Below are 19,238 nucleotides of genomic sequence, written 5' to 3'. Positions count from 1 at the left end.
TCTTCCCTGCAACTACTCCTGTGCACGAGTTATGATTCTAACCCAGCTCCAGCTGGAACAAAGCATGCTGGGAAATTTGCACCTCATTCATCCATGGCCTTCCTATCTCTTTACTCATGTGGGAGCATTGGTGCTGAAGCTGGGGATCTGAGGACCTCAGAATCTGGCTCTTTGGAGCAGGCCCAGGGTTCTAACCTCCTAACATCTGTAGGAGATTTGACCTTTGAATGCAGAGGAAATGCTCTCTCCCTTTCTTGCTCCATACCACCTGAAATATCCTAAAAGACACTTTAAAAAAGTGTTTATTTATTTTTGAGGGGAGGGGCAGAGAGAGAGGGAGAGATAGAGAATCCCAAGCAGGCTTCGTGCTGTCCGTGCAGAGCCCAACACGGGGCTTGAACTCACAAATCACGAGATCATGACCTAAATGGAAATCAAGAGTTGAATGCTTAACTGACTGAGCCACCCAGGTACTGTATCCTAAAAGACATTCTGAGGGTAAGGACCGAAACTGGCTGGTCACAAAGCCTGCCTTTGCCAGCAAAACCAGGCAGGTGTAGAAAGAGAGCTCTACTTAAGAAAAACCAACAGTAAACCACCCATGGATATCCTTTCTTAAGGTTTCTGCACAGACAGAACACACACACACACACACACACACACACACACAACAGCAGGAAAATTGCTGAGATCAACTGTGATCATAACTTGTCTGTATAGAAGCATTGTTAGCTAAGAGCAGCAACATTGAGCAACTCTTAAGCACCTACTGTTTGCTAAGGCAAAGTGGTGGTCATGCTAAATGTGCCATCAGTTTGAGAATATTTTTGCAAGTTTTCTTGTTCTGCACTTAAGGACATGGGGGGAAGAGGTCACCACTCTACTTGGCCACTACATCCAGGTGGATCCCATGAGGCGGTTCTCCCTGGCTTCTGACCTCTGACCTGAGACATCTTAATCCCAGTTAGCCTGCTCATCACAGTTTCCCAAAGAAGACCTCCTTATTTTTTATGGGTTGATATAAAGATTACGTGTCTTAAAACAAGTTTCCCTAGCTGTCTTTTCCTCGCCCCTCCTGAACAGATGAGAGGGAGAGTTGGCAAAAGTATACTTAAGACCCTGGCCTGATGAATAACATTTACCATCAATGAGACAAGTTCCTCTGCAACGCCCAAATTCTGAATATCAGAGATAGCCTAAGACAAAGAAATGCCACTCGGACAAAGGGCCAGTTGAAGGCTCATTTTGCCAAAGGCTCATTCTTAGCTTTAAATAATATCATGAGGGGTGCCTGGGTGGCTCAGTCAGTTAAGCATCTGACTTTGGCTCAGGTCATGATCTCGTGATTCATGAGTTTGAGCCCCGCATTGGGCTCTGTGCTGACAGCTCAGAGCCTGGAGCCTGCTTTGGATTCTCTCTCTCTCTCTCTCTGTCTCAAATACTAATAAACTTAAAAAAATAGTATCATGGAAATTGTTTACCTACCTTCCTACAGTGCCACACTTATCTATCCCTAAAATGCTATTTCACATTCCTCTATATCTACAGATCAAATGTTTGAAAAACATAACAGGAATGCACAACATATCCAATTTCTATTTCTATTCCAAACTTATTTGACTTGTTTAGAACCCACCTGAAAAATGGGGATTTGGATAGTTGGCCTAAATGCACATGTTCCCATATATTTAATTTGGTTTAAGTTTTGTATCCATCAAAAAAAAAATCACTGATTTTTCATCGGTCTAAGATCATCTTGAATGTCAGGCAGAACTTTAGTGGGTTAAGGATAATGGAAGTGACTCCATCTCCATTTCCTAAGATTTACATGGTATTTGAATATGCCAACGTGGTTTGGACGCAATTTGAAAAGATTAGTCAAATCTTAACCACGACCTAGCAAATGGCTAACTGCAGAAAGGCACAGCTAAGTCATGCCATCTAACCTGGCCGATAAAGACAGTGAAGTATTAGCATCCCCAATGGAAGGCCACCATCCTAGCCCAAGGGAAACGGTCTCTGCTCTGTGAGAGCTAATTTAGTTTCTTTGTTGCGGTCAAATGGGTCCCAAGAAATGCTAGTTGTTCTAAGCTGCCATGACATCCCCCTTTCTTTCCTAAACCCTGACTCTGGTCTTCAATATATTTGGCTCTGTAACACAGCAAGGAGAAATTGGAGGGGAAAAAGAGGTACTTACCAGGAAACTTGTTCGTCATAAATGAACTGTAAAAAAAAAAAAGAAAGAAAGAAAAAGAAAAAAGGACAATTAGACATACACACATATGCAATGTCTGCACGCATACGCATGCTTTATGACTGCACGTCTTCCAACCCATGTAGCTGGTTTGGTGGGAATCAGGCTGGGGCTGGCCTGGAACACGACGAATCTGCAGATAAGTTTCCCTCTGTGCTGGTTTCATGTGTGGCTAATGTTAGTGGCAGGAGGTGGTGTTGGAGGATGGGGGTGGCACGTTGAGGAGGAGAGAAGCAGCAGACCATCCTGTCCCTCCTGGCAATTTCTGTCCAACAGTGCAGTGAGAGGAACGCATGACCCCCTGCTGTGCAGAGCAAGCCGCACTGTAGAATTTTAGATCCAGAAGGGGATGGGGGAAGCCTGGCAGGTGCTTGCAAGCATTAGCCACTTGTGGGCCACCTGTAAGACGTCTGCATGTGCCTGTGCACTCTGTAGTACCTTTAAGCTTTTAGGCAAGCATGCAGACTTCTATGTACTCAATATTTTTTAAGTGGACCTATTTTGTTTGTTTTGTTTGTTTCCCTAAAAGAATTTACTTTCAAAGGAACCTCTGCATCACAACCAGAAGTAGAGAACCAGCTTCACTTGCCACCAGTGTGCAGAGGGTGAAAAATAAATGTGCTGACAACAGTGATTGAAAGTCTCAGCAGGGCACTGTGGGCTGCCCGTGCCCTGGTCCACGGGCCTGCCCTTTAGCTAAAGGAGATAAGCAGGAGTCAGAGGCAGCTGGAAGACATACAAGAACCAAATGGAGATTTCGCCCCGATCAGATAGCATCCAAAAGGAATACACAACAAAAATTGAATTCATTTAAGCCCTAGCTCATATATCATTCCAAATCACTTCTCGCTTTAGGGGAAGAAGTGGTATAATTTTGGCCCTTTGATTCTATATGGGGAAACGGAGCCACAGAGAACACAAGGAATTTTCTTGAGGGTTCACAGAGTTTGTTCTAGAACTCGGGCCTGGCTCTTAAATCTTCTTTCCATGACACATTTATGTGCCCAAACGGTGCACTGTTGAAAACGAGTGGGAACGCCTATATTTTAGTCAAGCAGGAAGCTGAGCGTTGCTTCATAGCTTGCACTTTCCACCTTCACCAGATACGATTGCTCTGGGTATGATCATCTCTGAGCAGGTGGCCCTCTGGAGACTCTAAGGCAGAAGAAACATCTGGGTTCAAAGTGTCAGTACTGCACAGATTTAGTAAAGTCAACAAATGACACAGGCATCGCTTCGGTCCCCAGAGATCAGAATAACCATATGTTGCGAGAGAGAGGCAGAGACGAGCAGGGGAGGGACACAGACGAGCAGGTATGGCTCAGAAGGCACATGAAAAGACCTCTCTCCAATTACCCCAAAGGCGTAAAGACAAGAGGAAAAGAAAGGGTCCTCACTTATTTGTACTCACACTTCCTGACAAGACATTGACAAAGATGTTGTCTTCAGCAGCTTTGTGACTCTTGTTATGGGATTCAACAGGTTGACATTTGCATGGAAATGTCAAACCAGAATGGGAAGAGAATTAAAGAAATAAAGGAAACCATCCCGTGATCTAGGCTGGATGGTATGCAATCCATCCCTTGGAAGGCTCCCAGACCCTTTTGTATAATCACCAGCTTAAAAAAAAAATATTGTTGAGAAATCATGGAACAGAACAAATGATTGAAGATGGAAAACGTTTCTATTAATTGAAGTTAATTCAGTATCAGTCTCGAGTAGCACGCTGGAGCAATCAATTCATCGTCACTTAAGAGAGCACGAGACACTGGTAAAGAGTTTATTAAAGTGCCAATTTAATTTTCGCGTATCAGGGAAGGCAGGCGATACTGTATAATATAAAAGCAGCTATAATATAAAAGAAGCCCTTATTCTATGCCATGTGACAGACAGGTGGGGGCATAGATCAGTATGCCTCTAGTGATTGATTATCTCAGTGATCATAACAATGGGGAAAAATCAGAATAGGCTGAATTGTACAAAATGAGAATGGAATTTACACAGGACACAATGAATCAGGGAAGAGTGGGTTCTGAACTAGATACACAATTAAGGAGCATCATGAATCCAACGTTAAGGCAGTGGCTGTGGCCAGCGAAGTTGGGGGTGGGAATGTGCTTGAGGGAGGCAGGCCAGGAAAGCGAAATGTCCATGGCCTCCCTACAAATTCTGACAAATGGTGGTGACCTGGAAGACTCCAAGTAACTGGTGAGGGATATCCCATCACTGACCACTGACAGCCAGGAGCCCTTAGCTACCCTGTGGCTAATGAGCAAACACAGTCTGGGTTTTAATCAACTTCTTTAAGAAGATTGGGTGGGAAAATGAGAGGACTAAAAAAAAATAGCAAAATAGATAAAAGGAAATAAAAGTCAGGCCTTTAAGAAAACCTACGAGGAAACAGGAAAGGAGGCGGACGGCGAGTTATGTCTCTGAGCCTTGTTGGTGGCCTCTGGATGAGGTTGAGCCACTGATCATCACACACTGAGAGGGCTGAAAACGAGGAAACTGGCACTGTTCACAGAATGTTCCTGTGGGACAGTATGGCACTGGACCACCCTGACGCAGCGCTGGAATCGCTCTGTCTGGAAACTTAAAATGACAAGGACAGGCAACTCTCCCACTCGACTTTGCTGATGGTTCCAGGGAATGGATTTGTTACTCCTAACAGTTTTATTTTATTTTATTTTATTTTAGTCTATTCTATTTTTCTTAAGGCAAATGTTGAATATCCCTCTGTATTTCCACACTCTTTCCATGGCTAAAAGAAGACGAAACCACTGCCTTGGCCCCTTACAGCGGCATTACTAGGGTAGAAAAAAAACCCCGAGATCGTTTATATAGGTACCTGTCTGAAACAGGAAATCACACCCCCACTCCCACCCATTCACCACTAGGTGGTGCTCACGTCCTACCCTCTGCCTGTCCATTCTGCCAAGGCAGTGAGTGGGGTTGGAAGGAAGTCAGATCAAGTCCATTTCAAGGCTCCATGAAACTTCCTGGTAGGAGGGTAAGCACCTCAAAACAGACAGCTTCCTAAAGGAATCTTCAGCCAACGTTGGGGAGGCAGGACACATTCTGAGGTGGGGACAGGCAGGTCCCTCAAGCTCATGCCACCACTCAAATCCCGTGTTGCAGTCGAGAGTCCTGCTGTGTGGCCTTTGGAACTGACTCACCTTTATCCTGGTCAGGTTTCTGAAAATGAGCCTTGCTTGGGAAGCAGATCTTTGTGCTTTTCTGGTTGTGTTTGTGCCAGACACTGCGGCCACCCCCAGTGACCACACACGGGTGGTGCTAAGTGGCACCTGAGCCCCAGGTTTGCTGCACACGGCTGGTCAGCAGACCTGCTCTCTGACTCCAATGTGATTCATCCAAAGCTACCTTTGGCTTCACCCTTAAGCTTTCCACGTGTTCCACAGACGAGCTAAATGTGAACACACACACGCAAGAGTGATTTTGAAGAAAAAAAAACCTCTCTTTTCCTTCAGGCCTCAGAGAAACAGTTGGGTACCATGGAAACCAGCTTTCAGTCCTGGTATCTGCTCTAGAGTTCTTCTAAGAGAGATAGGCTTACAGCAGGCAGGTGAATCCCTGGATGACAGAACATCCCAGGGAATTGCTAAGGATGTGGCACCCTCAAGCAGGGAAAACACGGGCCAGGAATCGCCCAGGTGTGTGGACAGCAGACAGCCTGGCTGGCTTCTGAGCAGAGAGGCAGGTGGCTGTCCCCACACTGCATGTCAGTCCATGGATTGGCTTACTACAAGCTGTAGCCATGGAGCAGAAGCAGCCGCACTGAAGAGCCTGAGATTTCCGTAGCTTGCGTTACAATCACTGGCACCATTAGGATGTTCAGCAGCACACGTAATAGGAGAAAATCAACACCACTGTTGTCTTTCAAGAGACTAAAACCTTGAAAAATCTTTCCCCCCTAGATGGAAACGGAAGCTGCCCCTGCCGCCCCGACTTGTCACTCAACAGAATGGAGACGCCCTTGGGAGATGTGCCCAAATGGAGTTTTGACTTCCTCAGCTCTGGGGACTTAGGGTGCAGATGGCTTAGGCGAGGCCATCTGAGGGAAGGCCTTCTGAGGGAAGGAATCTGATGGAATGCACTGGAAAGCTGCTGTTATGCACTGATACGGTTTACACTTGAAGGTTAAACAGGAGTTTCAATGTCAGGATCTCTAGCAGGTGGACGACAGTGGTGGGAGCTGGAGGAGGGTAGGAAATAAAGACTATCTAAAGGCAGGGCTTGAGCAGGACTTGCACTATGAGCAGGGCTTGAAGTATGCAGAGGCAGGATACCAGGGAAAGGAAAATGGATACAGGGACAGATTTAGGATATGGGGAGGATAGTTTGCTAAACCAAAAAGGTTGGTTTGCTGGGCAGTGCGAAACCAGAGACACGTTAACTACAACTTCCAAGTTGTCTTCCTTATGAAAGAGAAGGGGGTCCTCTGTGCATCCCACAGTCTGGCTGACCCACTTCCCTGCTCCTGGAGCAGACCCAAGGAAGACGCGGCTTCCTGGTGTACCCCGACATCATTTAGAGCAGGCCCCTCCTCCTCTCAGGGGCGGGGATAATGACACAGGCCACACTTTGTATGATCATTGTTGATTTGTTTAAAGAACTTAAAATTTCTCACATTCATTCCCTGGGAGAATCTTCCAGCTACCATGGTTATTTCTCACTTTGCTAGAAGGGGAGCTGAGACGTAACAGGGGTACCATGAGCATAAGAGCTTCAGTGTTGCTGAACTGGAGAGAGAAGAAGCAGGGAGTTCCTTGCAAGAAGGGGGCCAGGAAGGAGAGGCCGTGAGCCAGAGGGGCAGGGCCCTGGAAGCCAGTGGAGGGGTAGGGGGAAAGGACAGTCATCAACATGACTCTGACATGTCTTTTCTCTCACAGATAGGGCAACATAAGAAGATTCTGGATCAATTACAGTCAGCTGTCTTAAGGAAAGAATTCCAGGAGAAGGAAGGCACAAGCTATTCCCTTCAGTCTAAAAATAGGAAGAAAGCACAGCCAGCACATACTTACTCTCTAATGGTGGACTGCATGGTGGGTGAGGGAAAACAGGATGATTTCAAGATGAAAAGGCAGATTTGATTGGAGGGGAAATCCAAATTCTTTTCTAGGGAGGCACAGATGTACCATCTTAGACACCTCCTCTGGCAAACCTGAGCTATTGCTGCTCCCTGACCCTGGGCAAGTCCCTGAATTTCTGGAGCCTCAGTTTTGCCATATGTAAAATGGGACCCATGTAATTCGCTGGCCTGCATAGTCATGAGTACTGAACTAGAAATCCTTCATTGACAGACCCAGCACTCGGTCTTGCAGTATTGAGTCTATGCTTGTTAAAACTTAGGGAAGGGGGAGCCTGGGTGGCTCAGTTGGTCAAGCGTCTGACTCTTGGTTTTGGCTCAGGTCTTGATTTTATGGTTCATGGGTTCGAGCCCTGCATTGGGCTCTGTGTTGATACTGAGGAGCCTGGTTGGGAATCGCTCTCTCCCTTGCTCTCTGACCCTGCCCCACTCGCTCTGTCTCTCTCAAAATAATAAATAAACTTAGATTTAAAAAGAAAAAACTTAGGAATGCCTGTGAGAATGTGCATATATTTTCTATGGATGGATATGCTCTCTACAACTGTGCTACCTGGTATGATAAGCACTAGCCTCATGTGGCTACATACATTTAAATTGATTGAAGTTAAAATTCAGTTCCTTGGTCTCCTTAATTGCATTCCAAGAGCTCAAGAACCACCTGTGGCCCGTGGCTACACTCCTGGACAGTGCTTCCCAGGCCATCTCTGGCGGCTGGGTCAGCTAAGTGGTCTCTCTGTGTCCCCACAAAATCCCCTTGGGGGGGGGATTGCAGTCAGAAGAGAGGGAAGCGTTACCTCGGATGGGCCTCACCCCACATGCCCATGCTCAGTTGCCCCAAGGGCCCCCCCAGCTGCTGCCAAGTTCTTACCGGGCCCTTCTCCAGGTAGGTGGCCTCCTGAGTCTGGATTTGTGAGCCAATGAAGTGATCTAGAACCTGTCTCTGAGGCCTATCCGCTCTCCCAAGAGGTTTCCCTTCTCTTAATGCCCACAATCTGCAATCTCAAAGCAGAGACGAAGGGTAAAAATAAAGTATTCCTTTTTAGGGCAGCTGTTAGACGGAGGATGTAATGAATCATTTGCATTTATGTAAATTACACGATTATGTAAATTACAGTAACATTTCAATAAAAGGGATGGGTGGGGCCCACTGGAACTGGGAGAAAGTAGGGCCAGGCAGAGCTGCGCTGCTGATGGACGTCAGTTGGGGGTGGGTCACCGGCGTGGGACAGATGCAGCAAGACGTCTGTAAGAGTTTGCAGATGCACATAAGGACATGCTCCAAGAACCCAGAATGCTTTCAGAACCTAAGAGGGGACACTTCTCTTGCAGAGAGAGACTCAAATCATGGGGTGAGCCTCTGGGCCTTGTGCGGCTTCCCCAGGGCCTGAGGCTTCTCTATGTGGAATGTCACCAGGGCTAGAGAGAGTCGCCTGATGGGGCGGGAAAGGCAGACAGACACACACTGAATGTTTCTGATACTATAACTGCCATTGACAGTAACACATTCTTAATTTCTTCTGCTTTCTCCCTTCAAGACAACAACAAGCCAAGCAGAAAATAGCACAGAGCCAAGGTAGATGGAACCCAAATATCCAAGTGAACCAAGTCCCTGGTCTGTAAGTTAACTGTCTTTTTTTTTTTTTTAATGTTTATTTATTTTTGAGAGAAAAGGAGAGCAAGTGGGGAAGGGGCAGAGAGAGAGGGAGACACAGAATCTGAAGCAGGCTCCATCCTCTGAGCTGTCCGCACAGAGCCCAATGCGGGATTCAAACTCACTCACCGCGATATTATGACCTGAGCCGAAGTCAGACGCTCAACCGACTGAGCCACCCAGACATCCCTCTTAGTTAACTGTCTTAAGCCCTGTTGGTTTCAGTGTGTACATGCTTGTCTTGTTCCTATGTGTTTGCTTGTTGGTCTTATCCATCTCTCAAGCCAGCTTCCATTTCAGCTGCTTCAGACCCAGGTAATCATGACTGTCTGCACTCTCCTGGTCCAGCGGCACAAACGTCCCTGTGGAAGCTGTCTCTCCTGTTGTCTGGATCCAGGGCCCCACAGTTTGTCCTTGGGGCTCCTCTGAATGGGGGTCTGTAAGGCCTCTCACTGGGATGTACATAGAAATAGCCATCTGGTCCCACTTAGTCCAGACTTGCCCTCTGGGTGAACGAGCTCTTTATTGCATCCCCCCAGGGGACCAGGAGTTCTGTCTTCTGAACATTTCAGAACCATAAAGAGTGGGTAGAAGGTTAAAAAAAAAAAACCCTAATAGTTAAAATAAATTGTTTGGATGGTTGGCAATTATTTGTGGATAGGAGGAAGGCTTTTAAATACAGGAATTTTAAGTGTCCACTGCAGGGTCCCATAGGGAACCCCATATTATATAAGGAAGGCCAGAAGGAAAGTGATTTTGTTACCATGACATTGGGGGAAACATAGAAAAAGGAGAACAGGAAACCCTGATAAAAACAGCGGGTGTGAGCAGTAGCCTGGGGCTGGGCCATGGAATAGATTTGGGGACACTGAGAAACCCTTTCTGCTAAATGCCATGCTTCTATGTATGACTGTTCTACTCCTTACACCAGTTTTAAGACTTATGTGAAAATGACCCCAAAAATGAACAGCAGTCAGAAATCTAGACAAGTGGGCTGCCACAATGTCTTGTGTTTGAGAATCTCAACATCTCCTCTGGAAGCGATCACTGCCAGGCAGCAGAGGACTTATCTCAAGGAAATGGTGTCCAACCGCATCTGAAGTTGAGTTTCTGAGGTGAGCATGCATCAGAATCACCTGAGGGGCAGAGAAGATTGTGGCCAACATACAACTTCCTGGGCTCTCCTCCAGAACCTACTGGATTGAAATCTCAGAGTTACACCTTTTAGATAAGAATGTTGGGTGTTTCCAGGGTGCACTGAAGTTGGCAGGACACCAGTAAAAGTCAGAAGAGCCAAGACTAAACGCTGAGGACTCAAGCTTTATCTCTGCCATTACTTTCTAACAGTGGAGAAATGTAATTTTTCTCAAATTGGAAAACTCCAGCCTTGACATCTGGTCTGTAAACACACAGTATAGACCTTCAGGGAATAGCAGAGAATCACTGGCTTTTACACCTTGCGGCCAGCCATCTGAGGAAAATACAGAGCTGCAGCAGCCTGGGTATTTCAGCTGGCTCAGCTCTGTGATTCACAGCCACGCATGAGGCAGATGACTGGTTGGCCCAAAGACCCTACTCGGGTGGGCATCACCCGCAGGCCAAAGAAGCAAAACCGCTTTACATCTTTACACATCATTAGCAACAATTATATTAAAAAAAAAAAATCATGGGCATGTCCCGATAAATCTGACTGAAGACAAGTTACTTCCCATCGAGTCCAGGAGGTGTCTGTACTGAGAACAGAGAAAGAAGCCAGTGTGGGCAATTCACTGTCAGGAGTGCACATGCCAAGTCTGTGCCCTGGGGAAATCTCAGCCTGTACTTTCTGCCTCATCACCTCGCCTTTCTGGGAATGGTCTTCTCTTTCTGAAATGCAGCAAAATACAGAGTTGCATTCATTTGCGCTATCTCCAAGCCATGTCTCTTGAAAACAGTAACTTTCAAAACCCGTCCTAAATTACCCTACAGGCAGGTTGAGCAAATGGCACACATGATCAATGTGGGTTCCTACGTTGCAGGACAAAGCTCAAAGCTCACTGAAACGAGTGTTTGAGAAGTCTGGGCTGTGTGAACAGCAGAATCTTCTAGATTTGGGGTGATCATACCTTCCTTACAGGTAATAACTGAGAATGAGAACACAGAATCCACACATGTCTTTAAGTCTACCAACTGAAAGTTCAACAGAAGAGGCATGTCTTTAATTCCAATGCGGTGTAAATGAACTCTCTACTCTTGGTCAGATCTTTACCCTCCCGATGGTTAACGGCCCTTGGAAAGAGGTTGTAAACCCAAGATCTTCACTGTCAGGAACTGCTGTTGGCTGAAATATCTACTTGTTCCTTGTAGAAAGCCTTGTATTAAACATCACTTTTAGCTTAATTGTAGAGATATTTACAATTAAATAACCTACAGGGAAGTGCTTTGTAGACAGGTGAGTAAACCCTTCAGTGGATCTATTCCTGTTCTGTAGGTAAGAAAACTCAGACTTGAAGAGACTTTGATTTCTCCAAGGTCATTAGAGCTAGCAAGAAGGGAGAGGACCACAATTAGAAGTCAGATGTCCTAGCTTCCATTTCAGGTCTTTCTGATTTGCCCCCTTTCTTCCGGATGACTCAAGCTAAGGGGTCTGGATTTGTCCCCACAGGTGACATGGAGTCACAAGGGACTGGCATGTACAGGCAGCTCTGAGGACTGCCTGGGGGTGAAGGAGGGGGGCTGGCAGCGATGTTACTAGTTTTAAGACTGACCTGCAATGGGCTGTATCAGTTCAGACCAAAGACATAAAGAGCCTCAAGTAAAACGGGCTATGAAGGGACATACTGAGGACATTTTTACAAGATGAAAATCTACAATTAAGCCAAATGGGTATATGGTGGAATTGGGAGAAAGGTCAACTTAAAGTCATTCTCAGGTTGGGTGGCTAAGAGAGAAATAGGGGCTGAAATACTAGAAAGGGGGTCCTGTCTTGGGGAAGTCATCCTAAGTTTAGAGACATGTTGGGTTTGGGACAGAAGATATCCAGTACAGAGTGGCTTATCCGTGACTGGACCTTTGAGAGATGCCATTGCCAAGAAAATAGTGTGAAGGTGTCTGCACAAAGGTGGTAATGACCGTGGGCACTGTCCTGGGAGAGCATACAGAGAGGCAGAAGTAAGGTCCAAACCCAGGGACACTGACGCTGAAGAGAGTTACAGAGGAGACCATGAGAAAGTGAGAGGCAGTGGTCAGGGGATCACAGGGAAACAGCAGAGGACTCTCATGGAACCAGATAACCAGAGTCAGTCAAATGTCTTGTTGTGAGCACCAAACTATCATGCTGGGGTTCTGGGTGATCAAAGTAGCTGGAAAAAAGAAAAGCCACCTCCATGCATAGACATCCATTCGCTCATTCATCACCAGAGACCTTGAACTTACTCCATGCGGAGGAGCTGCATATAACCCCGAGTGGTGAGAAGGACGAGGAAGAGAAACAGCAAGGGACTCAGGTGAGGTGTGCATCCCACACTTACCACAATGAGCGCGACCACAGACAGCGTGTAGTAAATCGAATCCCTCAGCAGACACCACGAGGAAAGAGCCACAACCTGAAGGAAAGGGGGAAAAGACAGTAAGAAACAGGCTATTCCACAGCACAAAGGAGAAAGCCTGGCTCCTGGTGGCTCTGGCCAGTGATAAGCTGGAAATACAACCAAGTATTTCTGTCTCCCGTGCTGGTCCCAGTCAATCTGTCCGGTGATATAAATTTACTGAAGGCCTTTGGGCATATTAGTCTGGATCTTCTGAAAGGCAGATTCCAAGGTAGGATTAAACCTGCAACAATTCTGTGAGGGGGAGACACTCATGTGAGAAAACGGGGAGGGAGTCAGGGCGAAGGTAGGAGTGACCCCTGTGAAGGAGAGAGGGAAGGTCGGGGGGACGTGTTCCAGGCTGCTGGGCAGTGTGGGGAAGGCTCAGCAAAGCTGACTCAAAGACCCATGTCTCCCAGGAACCCACCAGCCTTAGCATCCCTTATGCCAAGGGGACGTTAGAGCAACCTACTCTGTGTCCTTGTCAATGCTCTAGTGTCTGCTGCAGCCCATGCTCCTGTATACAATGAGCCCCAGGCCTGGGCAGCGGGTGCCCTTCAGAAGGAGCCTGGAAAAGTCCAGTCTGCTACCCTCTTCTCTCACCTCTATTACATGCCTGTCCTTGTCGGCACCTGACTCCTGGTTTCATCAGAATTTTTAAAACATCGATTTGCATATTTATCTAGAGAAAACATTATTCTTGGCAGTTGGGCAATGTCCCTCTAAGGATACAATGGCTCTGCTGTGGGATGAGGCCAGGAGACACACTGCTGGGGGCTACGGCAGCCCTGACCTGCTGCTCCCAGACTTCCTGCAGGAGAAGAAAGCCCCTGGGTGAGACAAAGGAGGGCAATGGAGCCGCAGCTGGGCCATGGGGAGGAGCAGCTGCGGGCAAGGGGGGGAGCTGCAGACGCTAGGTCAGGATCTCTGTCCCGGAGGAAAAGTCATTTCTCCTTGGTAAGCCCTTCCAAGTCTCTTTTTAAGGGATGCATGCTATTTTCTCTTTGCTTTGTGGAGCAAGTCCATTTTGACTCTCACAAAGAACCTGGGACAGTCTGGAGAGATGCGTCGGACGTGCTTCCTGGGCTGTCATTCATAGCTCCCTCCCGCCTCCCTAGACAAGTGTCAGCCACCCCATGGCCACAGGACATGTCTAGCTGCCTTTGCCCTTGGCCTCGTACGTGAATAAGGACACAGCAAACGTCAGCTGTCAGCCGGGCCAGTGACAGGCACACGCTGCACCAAAGACAATAGAAAAAGGGATTCAGGGACAGGGCCACGTTTGGAGCCTCCTCTCTCCCTGACTACTGTGTCAGTCTATAAAGAAAAGATCAGGCAAAGTCAAACCAGAAAAGGATTCAAATAACATGAAAGAATGACTTAAATAGAACCATAAATGAGTAATGAGGCCAGTCTCTTTCCATGAACACATTCTTTCACTTGTTATAGGGACACTTAGGTATTTTCTAGTGCTGATTTTGCCTTATTAGGCTTTGTATTTGCAGATCTAAGTTCCAGATGATGGGGTTGTCAAGAAAAGGACTCATGCCACAGAAATCACTTCAGAACAAATGTAAAGTATTCTTTACCCCTTTAAAAAGTTTTTTTAATGTTTATTTATTCTTGAGAGAAAGAGAGAGACAGCACGAGCAAGGGAGGGGCAGAGAGAGAGGGAGACACAGAATCTGAAGGAGGCTGCAGGCTTTGAGCTGTCAGCACAGAGCCTGACGTGGGGCTCAAACCCACGAATCTCAAGATCACGACCTAGGCTGAAGTCAAATACTTAACCGACTGAGCCACCCAGGCACCCCTTATTTACCCTTTTATCATCCTCTCCCCTTGTACAGTGTACCCATTAGCATCTATGCTCATCTATGGAATGCCGTACAGGGGACTGGACTGTCCATTTTCCAGCAGGTCATAAAATGTTGTGAATATTGACTCAATGTATGATGATTAGGAAAATGAACTTAAAACATGTGGCAAATATCAATTCTGAATTTCTTTAAAAAAATCACTTGGGCTTTTAGTTATAGCTCACAGATTGTGGACACATACCATGACCTTTGCTCTTTCTTGTTATAACAGGACAAGGTAATAGTAAAGGGCTTTTTTTTTTTCTTTTTTACAAGATAGACCCCCAAGGGAAAGAGTATATAAGAGCTGATCAGAGCAACAAAATTTTGGATGCTGGAAAGCAGAACAGTGGGCCACGCAGCTAGGCCATGTGCAGAGCTCTAAAAGTGGGAAGAAAGGAGGGTCTGAAAACAGGGACACTGAAAAGCTATTTAATCATTTAATCCATAAACTTCCTCACTCACTTCAAGCAGACCAGTAGTGAGGTGAGGTACCTCCTTCACCTTAATGGAAACAGGAAACCTGGCATGAAGAACATAAGTTCCAGAAAATAGAGGAGAGAGAAAATGATCAAATTAAGTAATTAAAGAAAAATTCCCAGAAGTTATAGATGGGCATTTTCTGAGTAAAACGGCTTCCTGAGTGTTCATCACAATGGACCAAAAAAAAAAAAAAAAAAAAAAAAAGAAAGAAAGAAAGAGAAAGAAAAACGATGTACGCTGAGGCATATCATTATGAGTTTTCAGAGTGCTGGCACAGAGGAAAGGTCCTAGAAACCACTAGAAAGAGAGTAATGGGATTACATACAAAGGATCAAAACCAGAATGACATTTTATTTCTCAACAAAAGCACTGAAAACTAAAAGACAATGAGTGACGACTTTTAAAATTAGAGAGGAAAATGATTTTAGCCTGAAATTCTATGCCGGACCAAACTATTCATTAAAAGCGAGAGAAGCATAAAAATAAAAAGCTAAATTGTCTCAGAAAATTTACTTCCTGTGTACCCTTTCTCAAAGGCTGCTGGAGGATATGCCCCACCAATCACTATGCTGCACATCTAATGTACATCATTTAAAACGCACAGTTGACTTGGGGCACCTGGGTGGCTCAGTTGGTTCAGTGTCCACCTCTTGACTTTGGCTAAGGTCATGATCCTATGGTTTATTTGTTCAAGCCCCACGCCTGGCTCTGTGCTGATGGCGCAGAGCCTGCTTGAGATTCTCTGTCTCCCCCTCTCTCTCCCTAAAAATAAATTAATAAACTTAAAAAAAAAAAACCCAAAGCAAAACACAGTTGACTCAAAAAGGTGGGAAATTGGTGCTGGTGGGATTAGACGAGAGCTATCTTTCATAATAAGCTTTCTAGAATTGGTTGCCTCTTTCAGCTCTTTGCATATATGACTTCAATAAAAATTAAAACCTAAGAAAGTATGATACAAATTACCCATTTAGATGTGCTGCAAGAAATACATCTTGCATCAGGCCTAAATGCCAACTCTAGATGAAAAGTGGTTCATTTATCCTCCAGAACAGCTTTCAATCACTAGACCACCATCAAATTTAGCTTCAGATTCAGAGCCCACACCTGAGCAAAACCAATTTTTTTTTTCTATAGAAAGGATGACCAAAAGACAAGTAAGTAGTCAAACCAGAGAAGAATTTCTTTCCGTACCCTGGAGGGAATTAATAGAGCATCGTTGATGAGTCCGTGATGTCTGTATTGAGAGCTGTGACCATGACCTCCTGTCTACCTCTACCTTACCTTCCTGTGATCACCATTCATTACCATGGCAGATATTTACCTGACACTTCCTGCAAATACAGGCATTGGGAATGGTTATGTCATCCAATCCTATAGTGACTGATAAGAAGGGTCACTGTCACCCTTGATGGCCAGCAATCTGGGCAAGATGGTGCAAGTAGCAGTGGGGAAGAGCTGCGATCTGAACCCAGGAAGCCTGGGTCTCAAGCCTCTGTCCCTGCACACTCCGGCACAAGGCCTCCCTGCAGGCAGCAATGAAAGCACACACTGATTCATTACTGCCTCCCACAGAGATCTTTTCTCCATGACTTTAAGTCATTAGGTAGGTGTTTTGGAGATGGTAGCCAAAGGAGGGAAGAGCTGAAGGTGGGAGACAAAAAAGCAGTGACCACAGCTCAATTAAAAAAACCATTCTGCTTTAGGGGCGCCTGGGTGGCTCGGTCGGTTGTGTCAGACTTCAGCTCAGGTCATGATCTCACTGTTGGTGGGTTCGAGCCCCACGTCGGACTCTGTGCTGACAGCTCAGAGCCTGGAGCCTGCTTCCGGTTCTGTATCTTTCTCTCTCTCTGCCCCTCCCCCACTCGCACTCTGTCTTTGTCTCTTGAAAATAAATAAATGTTAATAAAATTTAAAAAAAACATTCTGCTTTAAAAGGATTCAGGGCAAGTAATCAAAGAAGAAAGGAGTTGCCATAAAGACTGTAGACATGGACACAGTATAGACATATTCCAGGAGCAAGAGAGTCCGTTAAACAAACTGGAAACTCCTCTGTTTAGCTAGTTTGGTTTGTTAAAACAAACAAACACCAACACAGCTCATTGTTCTGTGTCTGAATGTTTCACTTTTCCACAGACTGGGGGACGTGGGGTCTAAGGCATTCCCTTTGCTTCTCAGTGAAGGGTCTTTTTTCTTTACATGGGGGTCAGCAACCATCAGACTCAGATCCCGAACATATTTATTGATAGAGAGGGACATGTTAGCACTTCTGCATCAAACTGGGAGCCTCTCTGTCATCTGTTGGCAGGTGTCTCCCAACTCAGAGCAGGGGAGGCACCGATGAGAAGACAATGCTTCCTTAGCACTCTGCAAAATGGCTGCAAGGAAGACTGAGAAGTCACTCTGGCGAAGAGACTAGAACAGGGCTCCTGGGAGAAAACCAACAGTGAGTAATCCTGCCCTTGACCTCGTTAATCAATGATACAGATGGTGCAGATTACAGAAGGCCATCGCTGGCACACTCCTCCATAAATTAAAGGCAGAGGCTCTATTTCCCCTAGCTCCAGGAATCCTTCACAATTGAAATTTCATCTTGGTATTTCTTGATCATCTTTTCTATTTCTGGAGTGCATTTCACACTTTTTCTATTGAATATGCAGCTTTAGTTTCCTTTTTATAATTTCATTTAGTTTCACAGTGGCATAATGCCAAAAGAAAAAAAACCCAAAACATCACACTTCCAAAACAGAGGAAAAAACACATTCTCCTTTATTCAAATGTTGAGTGATAATCTTCTTGAATTCTGGCTCCTTCGAGGAGGTTAAAAGTTAACTAACTGTTCACAATAAAATGATATATTTTTTGTAGATGATTACTGCAAATCTATATGCAGCTGTTTATATATAGGATAATATACACACATAAAATATATGGAGATATATGGTATAAATGTATATAATGCAATGTAATATATATGATGATTTTTTTAATGTTTATTTTTGAGAGAGACAGAGAGAGAGAGAGAGAGAGCGAGCGCAAGCACGAGTGGGGGAGGGGCAGATAGAGAGGGAGGCACAGAATCTGAAGCAGGCTCCAGGCTCTGAGCTGTCAGCACAGAGCCTGATTTGGGGCTCAAACCCACGAACTGTGAGATCATGACCTGCGCTAGTTGGATGCTCAACTGACTGAGCCACCCAGGCACCCCATGACGAGTTTTCTCGATGAACAGTGGAATTTGACATTGTAGACACATTTTAAAAGGCACAAACACCCCGGGCTTGTAAGTGCTTTGCCTTTTTGAAAAACGATTGAAGCAGTCGGAACAGCATAATAGTTACACGACACAAAACATACAACGATCCTCTCAGAGAAATGTTTGTTATTTCACACAGATTTCACGGAAAAAGGATTAGAAAAATCATAACATGAGTTTTGTTCCAAGCTTTTGAGCTGACACAATTTCTACAGCCAATTCTTATCTCAGGAAAGACAGCCATACGACGTGGGGCAAGGATGGGCCTCCGGGGTGTTCCCCAAACACTCTGGGAGCACATAAAATTCACAAGCGGTGTTCAGAACAGGTGAGGGCCTGACCCGGGTTTTCTTCCCATGGGGAAGTCTTGGCACTGCTGTCTGTTCATTATTTAACTACACTTTTTTTTATGTTTATTTTTGAGAGAGAGAGAGAGAGAGAGAGCGTCTCTGTTGGCAGAGGAGGGGAGGGCAGACAGAGAGGGAGACACAGAATTTGAAGCAGGCTCCAGGCTCTGAGCTGTCAGCATAGAGCCCAACATGGGGCTCGAACCCACGAACCATGAGATCATGACCTGAGCAGAAGTCAGATACTCAACCAACTGAGCCACCAAGGCACCCTTAAAAAAATTTTTTTTTAATGTTTATTTTTGAAAGAGAGAGAGAGAGAGACAGAGCATGAGTAGGGGGAGGGGCAGACAGAGAGGGAGACACAGAATCCGAAGTAGGTTCCAGGCTCTGAGCTGTCGGCACACAGCCTGACACGGTGCTCGAACCCACGAGACGTGAGATCATGACCTGAGCTGAGGTTGGACGCTTAACCGACTGAGCCACCCTGGCGCCCCTCAACTACACTTTTTAAATATTTTGATCCTGGGAAAAACCCCTGATATATAAATGACTCCTGCTTTCTGGTTTATAGTCAGAAATGGACAGTAATAATTAGGTCATGTTAAAAGACAATACTATGCTTTTGCAGAATACAGTGAACTTTGGCTTATTAATCTTCACAAATTAAAATTCACAAAATGAATTTATATTTAAAAATTTTTTTTCTAGGAAATCTCATCTT

The 19,238-nt window shown here is 45.6% G+C and overlaps 1 protein-coding gene across 2 annotated transcripts in view; it reads right to left on the bottom strand.

The window, feature by feature from the left end:
- The window catches only part of SLC24A3 (solute carrier family 24 member 3), a 480,576-nt gene that overhangs the window by 53,926 nt on the left and 407,412 nt on the right, over positions 1-19,238 (bottom strand). For both annotated transcript variants that reach the window (XM_049651202.1, XM_049651201.1), the window contains exons 7-8: positions 12,522-12,596; positions 2,198-2,223 (exon numbers count right to left, since the gene is read on the bottom strand). In XM_049651202.1, the coding sequence (XP_049507159.1) occupies positions 2,198-2,223; positions 12,522-12,596 (101 nt within the window). The remainder of the gene's footprint in view (positions 1-2,197; positions 2,224-12,521; positions 12,597-19,238) is intronic.

This window comes from Panthera uncia (assembly GCF_023721935.1).
Source record: "Panthera uncia isolate 11264 chromosome A3 unlocalized genomic scaffold, Puncia_PCG_1.0 HiC_scaffold_11, whole genome shotgun sequence".
NCBI lineage: Eukaryota > Metazoa > Chordata > Mammalia > Carnivora > Felidae > Panthera > Panthera uncia.
This window is presented reverse-complemented; position numbering and strand designations above follow the sequence as displayed.